We start from the raw sequence: 21,707 nt of genomic DNA on the forward strand, positions 1-21,707 counted from the left end.
CGAGCTTGGCCATGCACTCCTGCACAAAGCGCCTGGCAAGCTGGTTCTCGCCATAGTGGGCCGCGTAGAACCAGATAAACTGCACGTGCGAGGTGTGGTAGGCCATCAGCACCTGCTCGTCGAAGATGGACATGAGCATCTCAAACAGCTCGTCCGGATTCCCGCCTTCCTCGTACAGCTTGTGGTTGACAAAGTCAAGCGTGTAGCTGAGGACGGTGTCCAGCTTTCGTCGCTCCACAGCACCGGGACCCGTGTCCTCCTCATCCTCTTCCTCCTCGGCTTCCTTCTCGTCGTCGCCCTCGCCTGCTTGTGCTGTGGTAGCGTCGCCACTCCTGCTCTGCGCTTGCTTCGCTGCCGGGCCACTGCTGGCAGCGACGCCCGGCTGTCCTTTTTGCGGATGCTGTAGCTGCTGCTGCTGCGGTTGTTGCTGTTGTTGTTGTTGTTGTGGCGAAGGCTTTGTGGCGTCTGGTGGCGGGGACGTGGTAGCTGGGGATGGTGCAAAAGCCATGACGGCGTTGATGTCGGCGTCGAGCTTGATGAGCTGCGCCACCATGATCTGCAGCACGGGCTTGATGATGTGCGGGAAGGCGAGGGTGAAGTCGTAGATGTTGTGGCAAAACTTCTCGTGCACGTAGTCTGGGTGGCTCTGGTGCGGGACGTGGCACTTGATCACGTGGACAAAGTTGCGAATCTGGCCAGGGGTGTTGCGGAGAATCTCGTAGAGGGTGTGCAGGACCTTGATATCGAGCTCCTTGCGCAGAGCCTCGATGGCCTCCACGTTGGCGGCCTGGCTCACGGGCAAGGGCCGGTAGAGGTACTTGATGAGGTAGCTCATGCACGCTTCGCCGTACAGAGAGCAGCTTGAGACCAGGGCGGTGAGGAACTCTAGCAAGGGTTCGCGCGCGTCTGCGACGGCCCACAGGTCTTGCGCCAGCACGACGTCGATCATGTGGTGTGTCTTCTGGCCAAAGCAGGAGACGCAGCGGGTGAGCTGCAGGATCCATGCCTTGATGAGCGGCGGCCCGCCCTCGCGGAAGCCGCTGCGACACGCAGCCACGGCCTCGTCATACGCCACGGGGTTACGGTCCCTTCCAAGCACAGCTGCGCGGATTTTCTCCGCGCTCATCACCTTGGGCCCGCTTCGCGCCATGGTGGTGGTGGTGTGCTTGTGTGCGTGTATGGCTTGGCGGTGTGGTGTGTGTGTGTGTGTGTGTGGTTGGTGTGTTACAAGAAGAACAAGAAGAGAACAAGAAGAACAAGAGTGCGAGGAGAACAGCCACCCCGTGCAAGCACTCCCTTGCTCGCCTGCTCTGTGTGTGTGTGTGTGAACGTGTTTGGGGCAGAAGGGAAAAAGGTACACAAAATCGCGGCAACACGTGAGAGAGTTTTTCGTGCTTGACGTGTTTCAGGACAGCGAGCGCCACAACCACAACGTGCTGCAACACCACCAAACAACAAACAGACGCACAGCAACGCGCGAGGATGTGGCATCGACTTGTGGGTGGTGGTGGTGCTGCTGCTGGCGGCGGCGGGGCGCTGGGGCGGTACGCCCTGCGGCATGGGCTTGCAAGAGTCAACGCCGCCATCAACAGCATTAACAGCATTAACAGCAGCAGCAGCAGCAGCATTAACAGCAGCAGCAGCAGCAGCATTAACAGCAGCAGCAGCAGCAGCAGCAGCAGCATGAGTAGGCAGGTTCGCTGCCTCTGGTCGTCGCCGCGACTGACGATGAAGATGACGAGCAGAGACTGCAGCAGCGGCAGCAAGCCGCCAGGGTTGGAAGAGGCAGCAGGGGTGCAGACGAATGCAACCGCAAAGTGGATGGACTCCTACCAGCGGCACTTCTCCGACACAGACAAGCTCAACGAGTGGATGATGCAGGTGAAGAGGGCAGAGGACCACAACTTGGAGGGCGACAAGGTTGTGGGCGCGCTCATGGGCTTTCTCCTGCACGGCATGTTCGCCGGCAACAACGGCCTTTCATCGGCCGTGTTCTGGGCTTCCCTGCTGGAGACTGCCGGCGCTGACGACTGCACGCTGCTCTACACAGACTTGGTTGACGTGTGTCAAAGTGGGCTTGTGCCACGCGACGAAGAACAGTGCGACACGTTCTTCCGCGCCCTCTTCATCAAGAACGACCCAGACCTCGACGTCTTCCTCCGACAGGTAGGTATGGGTGTGTGTGTATCTGCACGTGTGTGTATGCATGTTTATGCTTGTATGTATGTGTGTGTGTGTGTGTGCGTGTACGGGCCAAACAAACAACTTGCCCATGCGTGCGTGCTTTGACACTTACCACTACTACCTCCCCCCCTCCCAATCACTCCTCACCTCTCCCACTTTGAACACGCACACAGTATGCGGACGACTGTTATGTGGGTGCGGCCGGATTCCAGGCACCCGAGGGCGACGCTTCGCTTGGTGACATGTGGACCATGCGCCTGGAGAGCATCCGCAACATGTTTCCGGTGCAACCTGATGAGCAGAAGGTGCTGAGACAGCCCGTGACAGCGTGGCAGCTGCCGGCCCTGGATATGCGAGGCTTCCGTGACGTCGTGTTGCAGCAGCGCATGGTGCCATACGCCTACACGGCGCACAATTTCTTCCAGCTGCGCAGCTTGCAACACATGGCCAAGGACAACACGGGCAGCAGCGCCAAGGACTTTGAGGAAGCCCTGTATCCTGCGGCAGGAATGCTGTCTGGGTGCGTGCTGGACTCGCTCTGGGCGCGCTACTTTGTCACCCACGACCCGGCGTGCTTGGATCGCCTGATGGAGGTTGCTGGGGCGGCTGTGCACTTTATTCGTGCTGAGCTGGGCGAGAAGAAGGGCGTGAACCGCTTCATCCGCGCACTCACCATGAAGGAGGACGCCACCCGCGCTGTTGCCGACCTCGCTGGCACAAACCTCGACGGTGTGTGTGTGTGTGTGTGTGTGTGTGTGTGTGTGTGTGTGTGTGTATGGGTTTGGTGTGTGTGTGTGTCTGGGTTTGGTGTGTGTGTGTGTCTGTTCTTTGTTGTGTGTGCACTGCGCCTGACCATCGCTCACGCTCTCTGTGCACACTCGTCCCGCTGCTCACGCACCCTTCTTGACATTTGTGCATCAGGCCGCCTCATCATGTCTGCGGGCACGTCGGCCTGCCTGTCGCTGATTGAGAACAGGTCCGCTTGCTATGGGCGTGCGCTGGGAGGCGGGTGTTGTGGAGGCAGAAAGGAGAAAGAGGGAGAGGGAGCACATGCGATGTGACATGCTTTCACACACGCCGTCCACACACACGCCGTCCACACACACACACACACACACACACACACACACACACACACACACACACACACACACACACACACACACACACACACACACACACACACACACACACACACGCGCGCGCGCGCCGTCCTCACACACGCACACACACCTTAAACTATAGTGAACAATTGCCGGGCATTTGGGAGCATGTTGAGGAGCAGCGCGCAGCACTGCACCGCAACAGTGATAACGACAATGAGGCGTTGGGGACAAGCAGGATGCGGGACGCAGGCAAGCTGTTGTCTGTCGTCAAGGCCGCGAAGGACATTGCCAAGCTGACAAACGCACGCTTGGACAACCAGGACAGTTAGCCATCAGCTACCTAGCGCAGGTTCCACGTGTGTGTGTGTGTGTGTGTGTGTGTGTGTGTGTGTGTGTGTGTGTGCGTGATGAAATTCAGATACTTTCATTGCCGGCAATTGTATTTGATGTGCCAACGGGCAGCAAAGAAAATCCACGCGAGAGGCCAATTAGATCATTCTCGCGAGTTGTTGCGGTTTGCAATACAACACGTGACACAGAACAAAAACACGACACACGGGGCAAAAGAGTCATGTAACGACGCGGACAGCTAATACGACAACACACAGCATCACTCTTCAAGCGGCGTTCGATCTTGGCTGACGAGCACCAGTTTGGAGTCCGATACTGTTTGAATGACGTCATCAACACCTACGTTGAAGGGGAAAGAAATGGGAAAATCCAGCATGCACATGCGTGAGCCGGGGATTTGTTGCTGATGGGTCGGTCGTAAAGCACATCAGTAAACACCAACGACAATGACATCCTCCAGCCATGCTTCCCCCCCCCAAAAAAAACCACAAGTCAGTTTCGCACCTTCGCGGGAGTCGAGCATGTGCTGGTACTTGCGGATGAGGGACTTCTTCTTCTCGTAGAGGTCGTTCCACTGCTTGTAGAGGGCACGCCGCCTGTCGCGCTCCTCCTCAGAGGACTGCTGCGAGAACAGCTTGTCGGCCTCCTCAAACTGCTTCCAGTGCGACTTAAGCGTCTTCTTAACCTCGGCTTCCTCCTCCTCTGTCAGCAGCGACGCAGGTCGTGGCCGCCACTGGAAGGACCACAGACCAGCGTGTTCCTCCCTCTCGTCAACAAGCGAGCCCGTGAACCACCACATCTTGTATCCAAAATCCAGCTGTCGAGCAAAAGGAAACAACAACAACAACAACAACAACAACAACGCGCAGGTGGTAATATCACAAAGGCACAAGGGAATATCGGCAATGTGAGTACAACAGCTGATGGCACCACGAGGCGACAACAAGCGAGAGTCGACACAAACAGGCAGGCAAGTAAGTCCGACACCAAACTTTCGAAACACACGCATCGGTAGCAAGCAAGTCAGGTGACAACACATGGCGCAGACATCGTACGTTTGCGCCGGCGCGGGTGACGGCACTGACGAAGAAGCGGCCAGTGGGATCCCAGGTACCCATGGACACGTTGTCGTGGGCACCCTCCTGCAGCTTCTCGCACTTGTTGTCTGTTACCCTCAAGAACTTGAGGCGGGCTGCAAAAACACACGCAGCACACGCAACCAACGCAGCGGGAGTGTCAGTGATACATCGATCCCCGATGGTAGGTTTGAAGGGAACGAACAACATGAAAAAGGACCAGTAACAGAAAGGCAAGGAGCATGCAAAGGCATGGAAGGAGAAGGAACGCATGCGAGGTGTGACAAAGATTTGATCAGAGATAATAAATTTCCCATTTGTGTTATCAGCACGGATCTAAATAATCAGCTGTCCCTATTAAAGTGTCATCAGCTCAAAGTCTTTGTCACCAAGGAGAACAGGAAGGGGAAGATGAGGGGACGAAACGGACACTTGAACTCCCGTTGCGTACTTACATTCTGGCTGACGAAGAGGCACGAGGACGCAGAACTCGCCACGAGGGCTCCAGGAGATTTCCGTATTTGCAGGCACGTCAAACTCGCCAATGGTCGTCATCTTGTCCTCAACAAAGTCGTAAAACACAACGCGGTGCTTGAACGCGTTCTCCTTCACCAACACAGCAAACTGCACACATGCAAGCACAAAGTAATACGTGAGCATGTTGTGGAAACAGGAGCGCAGCGGAAGCGAAATCAAAGCCAAAAATAATAATAATATGTGAATGCTGAGGAAACTGGCGTACAACAACAACACTGAGGCCACCACACACAGGCGTGCAGACACAGACGGGCAATACACTGAGGCTACTCACACACGCGCAGCAATGATACACACCTTGGAACCGACGGGCTCCCATTGGACATCCACAACCTCGAAATCCAGCTCAATGTGCTCAAAGGGCACGTCACGTTTTCTCAAGAAGAAAATCTCCAAATCGTGTGACACCTTCTTGTGCTGCGGCGGCAACGACACGGAGCAACGGGGTGAGGACGACGCTGTTTTGGATATGCGTTCAAGCAAGCGCTACCAAACACTGACTGACCACAACGCGAATCATGCAGTGCGGCAGGATGATCTGCATGTTTTGCGGTGGTGCGTTTGTGCACGCTCCAGGCAAGACAGCAAAACAAACCTTGGTCTTTGCAACACGAACACACAAGTGATCCCCGCTCTTCTGCCAGAACATTGTGCACTGCATCATTCAAAGCAAGTCAATGGTGAGTGAGTACAGGTTGCGTCACTCATAAAAAGGCGACTCAAAAAAAGGTGCAAAGAGGTGCGATGTACAATGTGCCACACACGACGCTCGCACAGGGTGAAAACGCTGGGAGGGCTGGACGCACGCACGGGAACATCGAAAGATCAGTGACCACAGACGGCGCACGCAACACCGCAAACGAGTGGGAACAACGTAACATGTCAGCACTCACGTCATCCACTTTGAACATGTTCCTGGAAGCCAGTTCATCACGGGACGGGATCTTCATGAGGGAGACACGGTAGGGAACACTCTTTGAGCCAGGGGTCCAGTACGCAATCACGTTGTCAGCGGGCGACCACTCAAACTCCTTCAAGTCGCGGATCACAATGTTCTTCTTTCCAAGCTTGGTGAAGGTCTGTTTTGCAGGTGAACGCAACCGAAACAGTAAGAGTGAGCGAGATGGGCGAGACAATGCCGCACTGGGACCCAAACACAAGAACAATGATCCAGCACCTACAGCAAGCACAAAAAAAGTGAAAAGCACCGCGCGCCATGCAATAGTGAGGCGCTCAACACCATCTATCAACGACACCTTTGTTTCGTAGACGAGGAGAGCGTTTTCGACGTTTCGCGCAAAGTAGTTGCCATCATAGGACCATTTGAACACGGGCCAGGGCGTCGTCTCGAGATCAATGGCAAAGGAGCGGCACTCTTTTTGTGTCTCAACGTCCCAGACAATGACAGTCTTGTCCTTGTTGGCCATGGAGCATGTAATGAGGTAGCGCTCGTCTGGGGAGAAGTCAATGCCGCGAACACCGCCGTGCGCAAACTTGCCAATCTGTTCAAACTTGGGCAGACCCCACAAGGCAACACCCTGTTGGTGGATGGTGGCCAGGTACGTTCCCTTGGGAGACCACATGGCTGTGTATTGTGTCCAACCCTGTGTGTGTGTGTTTGCGTGAGAGAGAGAGAGAGAGAGTGAGTGAGAGAGGGATGGAACAGGCGACGGGCTGGTGTGAGCTTGTGGAGGGGAAGAAGTTGACAAAAGCAACAAAAGGTCATGTGTTGCAGGAGCGCTTGACGCCGGCATGTGAGGAAACGTACGTCACGAGACTCGATGGTGGTGCGCCGAGGCCCGCGGTTCTTGCACACAGAAACGACAGTGCCACTGTGCAGCAGGAACTGATCGCACGCGTTGGGCTCCAGCAGCCAAGAGTACAGGCTGTCCTGTGAGGCAAACAGGCAACAGAAACAATGCAACATCAAGCGCAGTCCAGCGACACGGTGCACACAATACATGGGCAAGGCGTGAGTGGGCGAGTTGGTTGGATGGAGACCCAAGATGGAAGTGTGAGGAACACACAGGCTGCACCACAACCAACGGGGTCGTGGTGCACGTGCACGACGACGAGGATGACAACGCCAGAAGCAAGCACTAAGTAGAGAGGAAAAACAGACACACACGGCACAGAGACACAGACAAAACACGGAGGGCGCGCAGCGTTGGCGCGAGACGCGTGTGTCGATTGACGGACTGACCTCTGTGTTGCCTGGCTCCGGGAGATCAAACTCGACCTCCTCCTCTGTCTTCATCACCTCGTTGAACTTGGACAGGGGCAAGGTCTTGAAGGTGTGCTTCTTGTCGAGCTTGTGGTTATTCATCTTCTCGCAGGCTTGCTTTGCGTCCTGTGGCTTGGAGAACTCGACGTATGCGGCTCCAACGCCATTGCCAGTGTCGGGATCCTCGGCGAGGGTGACCTTCTTTGGCTTGAACTCCTTGAACACCTTGGTCAGGACGGTGGCCAGGAGCGGCAGCTTGGCCTTTGGTGCCACAGGCACGCCGTCGACCAGGATGAAGTTGTCCAGCCCATCGTCGTAGACGGGCCCTGCACATGGGATAGTGTGTGGGAGGTGTGGTGTTGTGTTGTAGTGTGTGCCATGTTGTGAGAGGAGAGGCAAGGCAAGTTGCATGATGTTGGGAAAAAAGGGCGACAGATCTAGGCAAGAGTGCACTCGACATGACACGAAGCTGGTGCATGTACAATGAGATGCACAGATGTGCGCAAAGGCTCAGTCGCAGACGCATCGCATCACGAAGCAACCGAGACACACAGACAGACACACAGACAGACACAGACACACACAGGCACACACACAGACACACACAGACACACACACAGACACACAGACACACAGACACATAAGGCAACTCACTGTCGCGCTCAGTGAGCTCGCGGGAAGCCATCGTGGATGGTGTGAGGAAGAAGGAAAACGACTTCGCACGAGGGCAGGGCAAGAAGAAAAAGGCACATCAAGCAAGCAAGCAGTGGTGAGGGGTGAGAATTTGGGCGCGCTGTCGCCACCCTTTTTTATCACCACCCACGTGTACAGAAGTCAATTTTGCCTTTTTGTGCACACAAAGTCATTTTTGTCTTTTATTGGATGGCGCAAACAGCTGGGCGTGAAACGCAGCGTCGTCTGCATCCTCTTCCTCTTTGTCCTCATCATGCATTATTTGTTGTTGCTGTTGCTGTTGCTGTTGCTGTTGCTTCTGTTGCTGCTGCTGTGGTGTTGTGGTGTTGCTTGCGGGCTGTCCTGGCTGCTGCATGCGGTGCCTGCGTTGTTTTTGGAGCTGTTCCACCATGACCCGCAAGCGGGTGGTGACGTCAACGACGCCTTCGCCCGTGGACGCGGCCATGGGAACGATGAGCTCCTGCGCTTTGTCTGCGCCAATGTGCTTTCGAAGCCGCTCCAGGTTGCTCTGCGCGCCCTCGCAGTCCACCTTATTTGCCGCAATCAGGAATGGGCGCTCAGCTAGCTCTGCCTTATACAGTCGAAGCTCCTCGCGCAAGGTTTCAAACGCTTCCACAGCAGGCGGCGACCCAAGGCTTTCACTGAAGAAGACAGAGGGAGGAGAGAAATGTCGTGAGTGTGTGCGTGTGTGCGTGTGTGTGTGTGTGACGTAGAAGGGGAGGCGCACAGATGCAGGCGAACATCAAACCTGAGAACCACCTAAAGACAGATATAGAGTGTGTGTGTGTGTGTGTGTGTGTGTGCGAGAGAGAGAGAGGCAAAAAGAGACCAATACACTGTGTGCGTGCGTGTGTGTGTGCGTGTGTGTGTGTGCGCGAGAGAGAGAGGGAGAGGCAAAAAGAGACCTATACACTGTGTGTGTGTGTGTACTCGCGGCAGCACAAGACAAGAAACCACAAACACCTGCTCTTCCTCTTCCTCTCCTCTTCTCCAAGGCCCAAACACTCAATCACTCACATCTCTCACTCTCTCTCACTCACTCACATCTCTCACTCACTCACTCACTCACTCACTCACTCACACTCACACACACGCACACACACACACACTCTCTCTCTTCCCACACCTGATGTCGATGATGTAGAGGAGAACGGCATTGCGCTCAATGTGCCGAAGAAAGTTGTGGCCAAGCCCCTTGTTCTCGTGAGCACCAGGCAGAATACCAGGGATGTCGGCAACGCGCATGCGCCAGTAGTCTGAAAAGTCAACCACCCCCAGGTGCGGGTTCAGCGTCGTAAACGGATACGGCGCAACCTGTGTTTGCGTGTGTGTGCATGTGCGTGTTTTCATGTGCGTAGGTGAGCATGTGTGTATGTGTGCATGTGCGCGTGTTATGTGTGTATGCATGTGTGTATGTGTGCATGTGTGTTGTGTGTATGTGTTTGTGTTTGCGTAAGGTTGCGTGATGGTGAAAGGCTGAGCGTGGAGCGGAAGCGCCAGAGCACCAGCCACGCCAGCGGGAGAGCCAGCAAGCGCGTCAGCGCGGCCACTCACCCGGGGATGTGCATTGGATACGGCGTTGAGAAACGTGGACTTGCCCGCATTGGGCATGCCCACAAGCCCAACATCAGCCAACGTCTTGAGCTCCAGCACAAACCTGGAGTACGCCCTCCGTATCAGGTGATGTCCGCAATTCACCGACCCTCATGCACCAGTGCACAAGTACGGTTGCCCACATTCACAAGCAAACACCACACACACACACACACACACACACACACACACACACACACACACACACACACACACACACACATAACAAGTGTGCGCACGCTGGAAGCGCACCTTTTCTCCTCGCCCGGGGTGCCTTGTTTCGCCTCGTCATCAAAGGAGACGCAGCGCGTGTGCTTCAAGCCTGACAGAACAGATGCAGTTGGTCAGGCGATGAGGAAAACGGGAAGCGTGCTGCAGGTGATCGAGACACATCTCCACAAACAGCTGATCGAGACACGACTGTAACAGCCTTGCAGGCATAAACGCTCGTGAACACACTCGTACACAAACAAGTGTGTGTGTGTGTGTGTGTGTGTGTGTGTGTGTGTGTGTGTGTGTGTGTGTGTGTGTGTGTGTGTGTGTGTGTGTGTGGAGGGGGGGAGGAGGGGAAACCAACATTTGCATACACACGACACAGACACACAGACACACAGACACACAAGCGCAGACACACAAGCGCAGACACAAAACACGCAAAAAGCACCTCTCACCACCAGAATTGCCGCGGCCGCCCTTCCCTCCGACAGCTGCACAAAATGACTCGCCCGGTCGCTCAAGATCGGCCACCACCTGGGACATACATCAGCAGCGGCGCATATGCATTGGTACTGGCGTGGAATCACTGACATGCAGTACATCAGCACAAACACACACTTGCATAGCATAGACGCTTGCACACACACACACACACACACACACACACACACACACACACACACACACACACACACACACACACACACACACACACACACACACACACACCTTGCCGTCCTCGTCGTAGACAATGGTCCCAGCTGGAACCTTGATGGTTCTGGGTTTTGCGTTTGCGCCGAGCTTGTTGTTGCTGGAGCCCTGGCCACCAGTGATTCCAGATATGGTAGCTGGGATGTGCTCCAGTGATCCCACGGTTTCATCCACTGTCAGATTCACGCTTCCACCACGCCCTCCGTCTGCACCGTCAGGTCGCCTGTGCGTGCGCGTGTGCATGTTTGTGTATATATGTGTGTGTATATGCGTGTATGTGTGCGTGTGCGTGTGCGTGTGCGTGCGTGAATGGCTGTCGTTAGGAGAAATGGTACACGCAACTACAGATTCACACGCACGCAACTGCGCATGCAAGTGCACATGCAGCTTCACCTTTTTCGTTTGTAGCCCAGGTTCTCATACGAAAAACACCCAAGCCCGCCTTTGCCTATGAAATAGAGTTGTAATCGCAAGCGTGAGTACGTGTGAATACGTGTGTGTGTGCGTGTACTTGTGAGTATGCATGTGCTTGTACAGATTGCATGTGGCATCCCGCGCAACGTTACCGAAACACCTTTCCAGCCTTACTCACCACCACGCACGAAGACGCGCCTCAGATCCACAAATCCTTTCTCCTGCAGTTGAAATCACAAGCCGTATGCACGAGAGTAGTGTGCATGAGAGTAGTGTGCATCACAGCCGCGTGTAGAAGGCTGTTCAAACACGCAAACGCACGCACACAAGCACAAACACGTAAACACGCACGCACACACTCACAAACACGCAAATGCATTCCACACACGCACACACGCACACACATACGCACCTTGTTGGCCCTCTTGGTGTAGGTGCGAAGAGTCTGGTGCAGCGCTGCGATCGGCGTTGCTGCCGTGACTGCTGTTGCTGTAAAAGCTGCCGCAACAGCTGCTGTGCTCCTCCGAGTTGGCAACAGCAAGCGCCGTCCACCACTACACGTGCGCGACAGACACATGCTGCACAGTGTTGTCGCGATGACACCCACCATATCCGTTGTTGACGATTCTATGCAAATTCGCCAATCCCTGGTGTGAACCTCAAAGGTGCTTTTCGTTGTCCTCTCCAGAGCAGCAAACGCATTCTTCTTCGTCCACACAGCTTCCCCACCCACACCTCCTCACACTCACCAACCAACACACACTCACACATACACACACACACCCTTCTCTCTCTCCCTTCACCCCGTCTTGCTCTCTCACCCCTCTCTCTCACACACAAGTACACACACAAGCACACGCCTTTGCGTTGCTTGCTTCCTTTTTGCTGGTTTTGTTGCGAGAGTCGGCAAAGGAACGGCAAGCAGGTAGCAGAAGAACAGAAGAACAGCAAGTGGGGTCGGCGATGGAACAGGTGTCTTTGTTGGACAATCAAACGCCCGAGCAAGGGCCAACCTCGCCCGACATCCAAGATACCCGCATTGACGAAGACGACGGCGACAATGATGGTGATGATCTTGGCGACCACGATGCAGAGCAGCGCGCACCAACACACATCACGCTCACAGATGCCCCAGTCGGTGAGAGCGAGGACCACATCGTAAACAACAACAGCAGCAGCGGAAGCGGCGACAGCAGCAGCAACAACAACAACAACGGAAGCAGCAGCAGTCCCAGCAGCAGCACCAGAAGTGACAGCACCAGCAGCAGCACCAGAGCCGCCAATGGCGCCCTCAATGAACACAAGACGGGAAACGGCAAGCCCACCAATGACGGGCTCAACGGGAACGGCAATGGCAAGCACATAATGAACCACGCGAAACCCGGCGCCACGTTTGGCGACAGCGACGATGAGGACGAATCACGGCCAGTGTTTGACATGGACGATCCCACCATCAAGCTTGCACAGGACCTGTCTGCGGGTCGCTTCAATGATGATGGCGAAACGGTCCGTTTTACTCCTGATCGCGACTCTCACGCACTTCCACAGATGGCATGATGTCCTGTGACGTCACATGTGCTTTTGGCCATCTGTGTGTGTGTGTGTGTGTGTGTGTGTGTGTGTGTGTGTGTGTGTGTGTGTGTGTGTGTGTGTGCAATGCCGTGCAATGTCGTGACTAACATGACCGCTCTCTCACATCGCAACAATGCACTGCGTGGGTTTGCATCGTTGTGTGGTGCACGCCACGTCGCATCGAATCACCCCATCACCCCATCACCCCATCACACCACATCATCTCACATCACATCACATCACATCATACCCGCATTGGTTGCGCTGGTTGCCCCCTTCCACACCGCAGATTGTGAGCCTGCCTGAGGCCATTGACAAGATTGGGTATGGACGGCAGCAGCTGCGGGTCCTCCTGATCTGCGGCCTGTGCTTCTGCACAGACAGCATCGGTGCGCAGCACATGCCGTGTCAAGTGCGAATGTGCAATGGAATTTGGGGGGGGGACCCAGCGCGTGTGTTTATGACACACCAACACACATTTGCACAAACACGGTCACACACATGCACACACACACGCTCACACACACACATACACGCTCACATACACACACACACACACGCCCACACAATTTGCAGAGGTTGGCTTGTTGACGTTCTTGCAGGTGGAGGCGCGCAACTACTTTGATTTGACGGACGTGGAGGAGTCGACGCTGACGGCGGTAGTGTTTGCGGGCGAGCTGTTGGGGGCCGTGTTCTGGGGTCCGTTTGCAGACCGGTGTGGACGAAAGCGAGGCTCATTCTTTCCCGCGCTTTTGGTCACCGTCGCCGGCTTAGCAAGGTCAAGAAGAGAAGCATGTGTTTGCAAGTGCGCCGACAAGCCAAGCCCCACGTGTTGTGCGTGAACATGCAGCAGCTCTTACAGCGCTCGCATGCGGCTCTGCTTCTGTGTGTGTGCGTGTCTGAGTGTGTGTGTGTGTGCGTGTCTGAGTAGAGGAGAGAGTGAGAGTGAGGGTGAGAGAAGGGGAGGTGCGGGTGAACTCTGTGTGTGTGTGTTGTTTCCTGTGCACCGCATATTGCCATAGTGCGCGTCTACCACACGATTGCGTGTGTGCGCCTTCGTTCTCATGCCTGAGCAGTTGCCTTTTCTTGATCGCGGCAGCCAGCGGGGGCCACAATCACCACCAACAACAAAGCACCTCCTCCACCACCCGCCTGCTGGCTGTCACTGCCTCTTCGCAATGGCTCACCTTGGTTTCCTCTCTATTTCATCCTCCCTATTGTTGTTCCCTCCCGCCACCATCACAGCGCGTTCTCCGTGGACTACTACATGCTGGTGACGCTTCGCTTCATTGTTGGCGTTGGCATTGGCGGGATGGGCGTTCCCTTTGATCTCCTGGCAGAGTTTATGCCCCCAAGCATCCGCGGAAAGGCCCTCATCAGCATCGAATTCTTCTGGTGTGTGTGTATGTGTGTGTGTGGGGGGGGGGGTTCGTCTGTGTCAGTGAGAATGAGCGCGCCACTTTGTGTATGTATGTGTATGTGTGTGTCTGTGTACGTATATGCATGGACCACGCGTGTATATGTATGTATGGACCGCATGGCTTCGTTGAAGTGACCAACGCCGCAACACACTCACAAAGACAACATGCACACGTCACTTGCACGACATGCGCACCACACAACTCCCCTGTACCACATCAATGTTCAACAGGACGTTTGGCACGCTGTTTGTGAACGGGCTTGCGTGGATCATGCTTGATGACCTTGGCTGGCGCTACCTCGTTGGCTTCTGCTCCGTGCCAGTTGCCCTGGCCATGCTGTCGTTCCCCTTCCTCCCCGAGTCGCCCCACTGGCTGCTGATGATGAACCGTCACGACGAGGCCCTGGAGACCATCCGCAAGGCCGCCAAGATCAACAAGCGCCAAGACGCGTTGCCTGCACGCATGCGTCTTGTGCTCTCCCACGAGCCACAGCCTGAGGACGGCAAGACATACGAAATTGCAGACTCCACAGCCCTGCTCCCCGGCACGGTGGAGGATGTTCCCACGGCCAGCGAGGTGTCACCGCTCATGCTGTTTGACAAGAACAACCGCATGGCCACCATCACCCTCTGGATTGCGTGGGCCAGCTTTGGCTTTACTTACTACGGTCAGTGTGTGTTGGTTGGCTGTTTGTGGGAAGGGTAATTGCGTGTGTGTGCGTGTGCGTGTGCGTGTGCGTGTGCGTGTGCGTGTGCGTGTGCGTGTGCGTGTGCGTGTGCGTGTGCTTGCGCGTGTGTGTGTGTGTGTGCGTGCGCGCGTGCGCGTGTGTGTTTGCACACGTGCGTGGTGCTTGCGCACATTCGCAAACTCGCCAGCACGAGAGCTGTGAACCATTGAACCTCACCATTCTTCTCCACGCACACACACACACATACACGCACACACACACACACACACACACACACACATACACACACACTTCATTCACTCGCGCGCCAATACCAACCCTCTCCCTCACCCACATCCCTCCAATCCCCCCCCCTTCTCCTGCATCTCGTGGCTTGGCCATGTTTTGTTGCCTGCAGGCACGGTGATCATTGCGCCCGAGTTCTTTGAGGGCGGAAGCGGCGGTAGTGCGAACAGCACTGCCAACAACGGCACCAGCGGCAATGCCACGGGCGGGAACGGAACACACATCAACAACGACAGCAACTTTGACTACCCGGCGCTGTTTACGACGGGCGCAGCGGAGGTGCTTGGCGCCATTGTTGCGTTTCTGTTGGTTGAGCGCTTCAACCGCAGGCCGCTCGCGGGCATCAGCTACCTCGCCAGCGGTGTGGCGATGATGCTGATGATGATCAAGGTGCCGCGCGGCCTCGGCGTGCTGCTGCTGGTGTTTGCGCGCATGAGCATCTTCATTGGCTCGTGTGTGACGTGGGTGGTGACCCCGGAGCTGTACGCCACATATGTGCGCGCGGCGGGCCACTCGTGGAGCAACGGCATGGCACGGCTGGCGGCGTTTGCCACGCCATATTGGGGCGATGCGCGCGCCGTGCCCATTGCGCTGCGTCTTCTGCTGTACGGTCTCGTGAGCGTGCTGGCTTCGCTCGGGTCGTTCTTCCTGCCCCGGGAGACGCGTGGCATGATCCTCGATTAGAGGATGTGAGTGCCATAAGCAACCAACCAACCTGCCTGCCAGGCCTGCCTGTCTACCTGTTGTTTTGGTGGTGTAGGCGTGCGAATGACATGATTGTATGTGTTGGGCGCGTGCGATTGTCGTGTGTGACAGTTGTGCGCTTTATGTTAAGCAACCACCATCCCCGTTTGTTTTGGTTCCATGTACACGCGTGTGTGTGCATGTGTGTGCATGTGTGTGTGTATCAGCAGAGAGTGTTCTTCTTGCTGGCTGTCCACGACCACCTCCGCTTGCCTTGCTTGTATTGTAGACAAACACCACGCACCATGCCCTTAGTCAACCATCGAATCGCTTGAAAATACACATTATTTTTTTCTTCGTTTGTTTGTGTTGTTTGGAGGAGAAGGGAGGAAAAACGTGCGAGCCACAACCCCGCAAAGCAAGGCGACCAGACATCGCCAGAGCCAGCTACACGCACTCACATCACCACCACCACACGCACTCACGGAAGGATGGGGAAGAAAGGCAAGGGGAGGAACGGTAAAGGTGGCGGCGGTGTTACCCAGGATGATCAGGAAGCCCTGTTGGCCAGCCAATCTGACAGGCTGAGCGTTAACTCGGATGCCCCACCGCGGTATCAGGAATCCCCAGACCTTGTTGTCAACGGCAAAGGCAACGACGGCGCGGACACAGACAAGGCTGATTTCAGCATCACACCCAACAACGACGAAGATGCAGCCCCTGTGTGTGTGCATGTGTGTGTGTGTGTGCATGTGCATGTGTGTGTGCACGTGTGTGTGCACGTGTGTGTGCACGTGTGTGTGTGCACGTGTGTGTGCATGTGTGCGTACAACTTATGTGCATGGGTGTGTGGTTGTGTTCACATCATGTTTGTATCGGTGCAGCTGATGTTTTGGTTGCGCACTTGGCTTGAGTGCAATCAGCATCATCTCCGCGCGCCTCAATTCCTCACATGTTCACCTGTCCACGCGCGTTGTTTGCATAAACCCACTCCTGGTGCCTGCTGATGCGCCAAAGGTGATGACCATCCACGAGGCCTTTGAACGCATCGGCTATGGATGGCAGCAGATCCGGGTCATCATCATCTGTGGTCTTTGCTTTTGCACTGACAGCATCGGTAAGAGGGCGCCCCCACGGTGTCTTTCGGTGCTCAGCGTGTGTGGAGGGGACGAGCGAGGGAGCTTGGTGTGCGACACACGCAGCCACAGCCGCCGTTAAAGAACATGCTTGTGCAGTAGCCACGCATGGAGTCAATTCTGAGCGCGTCTCTGTTCCTGCCTCTTTCTCTCGTTTGCTCCTCACGCACTCACATTTACACAAACACGCACGCACTCACGCATGCACGCACTCACTCACACGCACTCACACAACGCACTCTCTCCCTGTCTCGCTCTGTTCTCTCCCTCTCTGCCCGTCACACTTGCTCTCTCTGTGCAGAGGTTGGCTTGTTGACGTTCTTGCAAGTGGAGGCAAAGAAGGATTTCAACCTCACAGATGTGCAGGAGTCCACGCTGACGGCGGTAGTGTTTGCGGGCGAGCTGTTGGGGGCCGTGTTCTGGGGTCCGTTTGCAGACCGGTGTGGACGAAAGCGAGGCTCATTCTTTCCCGCGCTTTTGGTCACCGTCGCCGGCTTGTCAAGGTACAGGCCACACGCACTTCACACCACTCACTTGGGCAAGGAGAGGGGCGGGGTGGAAAGAGGATATGTGGGGTCGCGGTTCGGGGCAGGTGAAGTTGGGGAGCAAGTTGGATGATGGCATAGAGTCGAGATCCACACTACATCACACACACACACACACACACACACACACACAAACACACAAACACACACACACACACACACGCCTCCACCTCACACAAGTGAGTGAGCAAGCGATGGTGGAAGATTGTTAACCCTTGATTGCACGCGTTTGTTTGTGGATGGAGGAGAGGGCTGGTGCTGACGATGGGGTGTGGAAGCTGCGCGAGAGTGAGAGTGAGAGAAGTACGGTGTTTGGTTTTTTTGGGGGGGGGGCGGGGTGGCGACAACAGGGTGAAGGAAGAAGATCCAAGCCAAGCCAAGCAAGCCCCCGCCTCAAGTGTCTGTGCATCACCAGATTGTGATTGCATATATGCACAAGAGCCAAGCTTGCCGCGGTCGCTCGAGGGAACTGTTCGTTTTCAAACACACAGAGTCGCACACACACCACAAGATAGCATCCGCAAATTGGAGCACCACAAACAACCACACCATGTCCGTGTGTGATCTTTATCCCTTCTTAGATTCCCCCTCGTTGCTGCCTTGTTTCACTTGCTCACCTCTTGGTTCTTCCCTTTGCTGTGTGCACATGGCATGGCCACCTTGACTGCTTGCGTTGCCACCACCGCTCCTGCTGCGTTGTTCCCTATCCGCCCGCCCACCATCACAGCGCGTTCTCCGTGGACTACTACATGCTGGTGACGCTTCGCTTCATTGTTGGCGTTGGCATTGGCGGGATGGGCGTTCCCTTTGATCTCCTGGCAGAGTTTATGCCCCCAAGCATCCGCGGAAAGGCCTTGCTTGGCATTGAGTTTTTCTGGTACGTTCACGCGCTCAATCACGGACTGATAGAGAGGGAAGGGATGTGTGTGTGTGAATACGTCTCTCTCTCTCTCTCTCTCTCTCTCTCTCTCTCTCTCTCTCTCTCTCTCTCTCTCTCTCTCTCTCTGTGTCAGTGAGAATGAGCGTGCTAGTTTGCCCCTTGTGTGTGTGCGTATCCTTGTTTGGCTGCCTTGCCCCATCTTTGGAATATCTCTTCCTGTCTGCTCACTTCACTTCCCACCCAACCATCTGCAATGCCACGTCACATCGCATCACACATCATCAGGACGTTTGGGACGCTGTTTGTGAACGGGCTTGCGTGGATTATGCTTGATGACCTTGGCTGGCGCTACCTCGTTGGCTTCTGCTCTGTTCCCGTCACCATTGCGATGATCTCGTTCCCCTTCCTCCCCGAGTCGCCCCACTGGCTGCTGCTGATGAACCGACCAGATGAAGCCCTGAAGGTGCTGCATAAGGCCGCAAAGCTCAACAAGAGGCCAGATGCTCTCCCCGCGCACACGCGTCTTGTGCTCTCCCACGAGCCACAGCCTGAGGACGGCAAGACGTACGAGATTGCAGACTCCACAGCCCTGCTTACAGAAACTGGCGACGCTGGCGGTGACGATATGCCGACAGGCAGCGAGGTGTCACCGCTCATGCTGTTCGACAAGAACAACCGCATGACCACCATCATGCTGTGGGCCGTCTGGGCCACCTCCGGCTTCACGTACTACGGTTCGTCCATGCTGCTCCTGCTGCTGCTGCTGCTGTATGCTGCTCTTGGTGCTGCTTCGCTGCGTCGCTTCTGTTTGTGACGTTTTCGTGTGCCCTCTACGCCATGCTGTTGCTTCTGCTTTGTCGTTCTTGCTGCTCTGCCCGCCCATGCCGCGTTTTGTCCAAGCGTTTGTGCATTATCCGCCTCCCCCTCACCCCCTCCCCCAACTCCATCACCTTCAAAACAATCACCACATGCAACACAATCACACAACAACAACAATAACCAACACCGTCCTCTTCATGCTGCGACTGTCATGCCATTTTGTCGCGTTGCCTGCAGGCACGGTGATCATTGCGCCCGAGTTCTTCGCGAGCCAGGGCGGCAACTCCACGTCGCATGACAACAGCACCATCCACCCGCACCAGCCCAACGGCACGCACACGGGCGGCGGCAGCAAGGACTTTGACTACCCGGCGCTGTTCACAACGGGCGCAGCGGAGGTGATTGGGTGCATCCTGGCCTTCCTCATCATCGAGCGTGTTGGGCGCAAGATCATATCGGGGACGGGCTATCTTGTCAGCGGCATTTTCATGGTGCTGCTCACCATCCCTGTGCCGCGCGCCCTTGGTGTGTTCATGGTCATGGTGTGCCGTGCAAGCATCCTGATTGGCACGAGCGTGACGTGGGTCATGACGCCTGAGCTGTACTCCACGCACGTGCGCGCTGCTGGCCACAGCTGGTGCAATGCCATGGCGCGTGTGGGCGCGTTTTCGGCGCCGTATTGGGGCGACGCCTCTGCAATCGCGTTTCACGTGCGTTTGATTCTGTTCGGGGCGATGAACGGCGTTGCGGCGCTGGCGTCCTATCTCATTCCAAAGGAGACGCGAGGCCTCGTGCTCGACTAGACGCAATCTCGCACTGACGACGATGTCTGTGTGTGTGCGTGTGTGTGTGTGTGTGTGTATGCGTGTGTGTATGCGCGGCGTGTGTGTGTGTGCGTGTCTGTGTGTGTGGTGCATTGGCTTGGCCGTGTGACCATTGCTGTACTCGTTGATTGTCCTTAACAAATGCACAGAAAGGGCTGTGTAGACAACCGTGTGCTCTGCTTGCTTGCCTGTTTCGTGTGCTTCGCGGCTTTTTCATGCCACATCCTGACATGTCTGGCGTTTGTCTTGTAGCTGTAGCTTCTCTCCACATCTTTTGCCTCTTGCCTTTGGCCACTCCTTCTCTCCTGTGTTGCTGCCCCTTGTATCGAAACTGTGTTGCTGCCCCTTGTATCGAAACTGTGTTGGCTGCCGCTGCTTTGCTTGCAGTCGTGCAGCCACCACTGTAGTCAACGTGCGCATGTGTCTGTGTGCGTTTGGTCGGGCTGTGTGTTTGTGCCTGCTTTGTTTGAATGCCGGTAGGCTGGTGGATTGGATTATTGATTTGATTTGCCGTGCTGGTCTCAACTTGTTTGCTCTTTGCCGTGCTGTCTTTCCCCCATGCTTGCATGCGTGCTCGCGCGCGTATGGACCAATGAAACGATGAACAAAGACATGTTGTTTACAGGCCAGGGGCTTCGCTGGTGCATGCCTGGCTGCAGATGAAGCAGCAGTCAATGCACACGCGTAAAGACAGAAGCACGCAGGGAAGGGAAGGAAGGAAGGAGGAGGCAAGAACAGGGCAAGCAAGCGAGCAAAGAAATAAACATACGCCATGTGTCAGGCATGCATCGCAGCAAGAGGAATCTAGAACAGGCCAGCTGTTACGATTCAAGGGTGATGTAGAGCGAGTGTGTGTGTGTGTATCTGTGTGTATCTGTGTGTGTGTGTGTGCCAGTATGCGCGAGAGGCCATCGGACCAAAAAAAAAAAAAAAAAACAGAAACACAGGCAGAAGGAAGAGCATGTCGAAGTAAACACCCATTCGCACGCGCAGTGTCAAGGGTGCTGTGTAACTGGGGCTGCCTTTGTCAGCTTGAGGTGCGGGGCGTTGGTGATGGCGGTGTAAAACGCCACGAGCTCCGAGATGGTGCGGAAGACGCGATTGGGGCCCACGTAGCAATACTGGCCGTCCTCAAGCACACCAATCGAGTTGTGGTACACCTGATGGCGAAAGCATATGTGGCAGCTGGGGTGAGGTTTCATTGTGGAAAGGGATAGGGAGACGGAGGGTGACGGACAGACAGACAGAGAGGCAGACAGACAGAAAGAGGGAGAGAGGGAGAGAGAGAGAGAGAGAGAGAGAGAGAGAGAGAGAGAGAGAGAGAGAGAGAGAGAGAGAGAGACGACAGACTGACAGAGAGAGAGAGATAGAGGGAGGGAGGAGATAGAGAGAGAGACTTGGACACACACTCTCACACACATACTCCACATTTTCGCGGTCTTTTTATAGTTTGATAATATAAAGTGGTGTCTCATCGGCTATTTTAATCTTTTTATAGGAACACCCTCGTCTGCCATGCCATTGCCCCTGGCAAAAATGTCCAAAGCCTCCTGTTAAACGTTTCCCCACAACATTAAAATTCGGGAACAGAAACCCACAGCTAGCCTTATTATTCAATTTGTTTACTCTCCCCCTGTATGTGATTTTTGCTCAACTACGTATTTTCTACGCGCTCTTTTATCTCCGCTACAATCTCCAGCCTTCTATCTCGTGTATTTACTGCTTTTTCTGTTCATTTTTTTTTTTTT

The 21,707-nt window shown here is 55.3% G+C and overlaps 7 protein-coding genes across 7 annotated transcripts in view; 3 read left to right on the top strand and 4 right to left on the bottom strand.

Annotated features, from left to right (window-relative positions):
• PTSG_00924 (uncharacterized protein) overlaps positions 1-1,351 on the bottom strand; it is a 2,848-nt gene extending 1,497 nt beyond the window's left edge. Inside the window, exon 1 of the mRNA XM_004998339.1 lies at positions 1-1,351. This exon is cut by the window's left edge and continues 1,497 nt beyond it. Within this exon, the coding sequence (XP_004998396.1) occupies positions 1-1,150 (1,150 nt within the window). The 5' untranslated portion in view covers positions 1,151-1,351.
• Positions 1,352-1,683: 332 nt separating this feature from the next.
• On the top strand, positions 1,684-3,619 carry PTSG_00925 (uncharacterized protein; the record flags this gene model as incomplete). Its single annotated transcript, XM_004998340.1, has 4 exons — positions 1,684-2,166; positions 2,358-2,913; positions 3,106-3,160; positions 3,430-3,619. 4 exons carry the CDS (start codon positions 1,684-1,686, stop codon positions 3,617-3,619), a joined length of 1,284 nt encoding a protein of 427 aa, XP_004998397.1.
• A 90-nt stretch (positions 3,620-3,709) lies between these two features.
• PTSG_00926 (eukaryotic initiation factor 3B) lies at positions 3,710-8,210 on the bottom strand. The gene is made up of 11 exons (XM_004998341.1): positions 8,133-8,210; positions 7,458-7,804; positions 7,023-7,145; positions 6,511-6,858; positions 6,148-6,333; positions 5,850-5,909; positions 5,552-5,671; positions 5,173-5,341; positions 4,697-4,833; positions 4,146-4,458; positions 3,710-3,980 (listed from the first exon to the last, which is right to left on the bottom strand). The coding sequence occupies exons 1-11, from the start codon at positions 8,161-8,163 to the stop codon at positions 3,901-3,903; spliced, it is 1,914 nt and encodes a 637-aa protein (XP_004998398.1). The 5' UTR covers positions 8,164-8,210; the 3' UTR covers positions 3,710-3,900.
• Positions 8,211-8,339: 129 nt separating this feature from the next.
• Positions 8,340-11,733, bottom strand: PTSG_00927 (uncharacterized protein). The gene is made up of 9 exons (XM_004998342.1): positions 11,518-11,733; positions 11,284-11,326; positions 11,085-11,139; positions 10,710-10,914; positions 10,436-10,514; positions 10,017-10,086; positions 9,726-9,828; positions 9,298-9,485; positions 8,340-8,812 (listed from the first exon to the last, which is right to left on the bottom strand). The coding sequence occupies exons 1-9, from the start codon at positions 11,713-11,715 to the stop codon at positions 8,341-8,343; spliced, it is 1,413 nt and encodes a 470-aa protein (XP_004998399.1). The 5' UTR covers positions 11,716-11,733; the 3' UTR covers position 8,340.
• A 335-nt stretch (positions 11,734-12,068) lies between these two features.
• PTSG_00928 (uncharacterized protein) lies at positions 12,069-16,110 on the top strand (the record flags this gene model as incomplete). Its single annotated transcript, XM_004998343.1, has 6 exons — positions 12,069-12,611; positions 12,967-13,066; positions 13,254-13,455; positions 13,923-14,072; positions 14,329-14,765; positions 15,184-16,110. 6 exons carry the CDS (start codon positions 12,069-12,071, stop codon positions 15,753-15,755), a joined length of 2,004 nt encoding a protein of 667 aa, XP_004998400.1. The 3' UTR covers positions 15,756-16,110.
• Positions 16,111-16,190: 80 nt separating this feature from the next.
• PTSG_00929 (uncharacterized protein) lies at positions 16,191-20,569 on the top strand. The gene is made up of 6 exons (XM_004998344.1): positions 16,191-16,477; positions 16,773-16,872; positions 17,193-17,394; positions 18,164-18,313; positions 18,602-19,050; positions 19,373-20,569. The coding sequence occupies exons 1-6, from the start codon at positions 16,247-16,249 to the stop codon at positions 19,936-19,938; spliced, it is 1,698 nt and encodes a 565-aa protein (XP_004998401.1). The 5' UTR covers positions 16,191-16,246; the 3' UTR covers positions 19,939-20,569.
• Positions 20,570-20,954: 385 nt separating this feature from the next.
• On the bottom strand, positions 20,955-21,389 carry PTSG_11658 (uncharacterized protein; the record flags this gene model as incomplete). The annotated part of the gene is made up of 2 exons (XM_004998345.1): positions 20,955-21,144; positions 21,379-21,389. The coding sequence occupies 2 exons, from the start codon at positions 21,387-21,389 to the stop codon at positions 20,955-20,957; spliced, it is 201 nt and encodes a 66-aa protein (XP_004998402.1).
• Between the last annotated feature and the right edge of the window lie 318 nt (positions 21,390-21,707).

Source organism: Salpingoeca rosetta, assembly GCF_000188695.1.
Source record: "Salpingoeca rosetta unplaced genomic scaffold supercont1.2, whole genome shotgun sequence".
Taxonomy (NCBI): Eukaryota; class Choanoflagellata; order Craspedida; family Salpingoecidae; genus Salpingoeca; species Salpingoeca rosetta.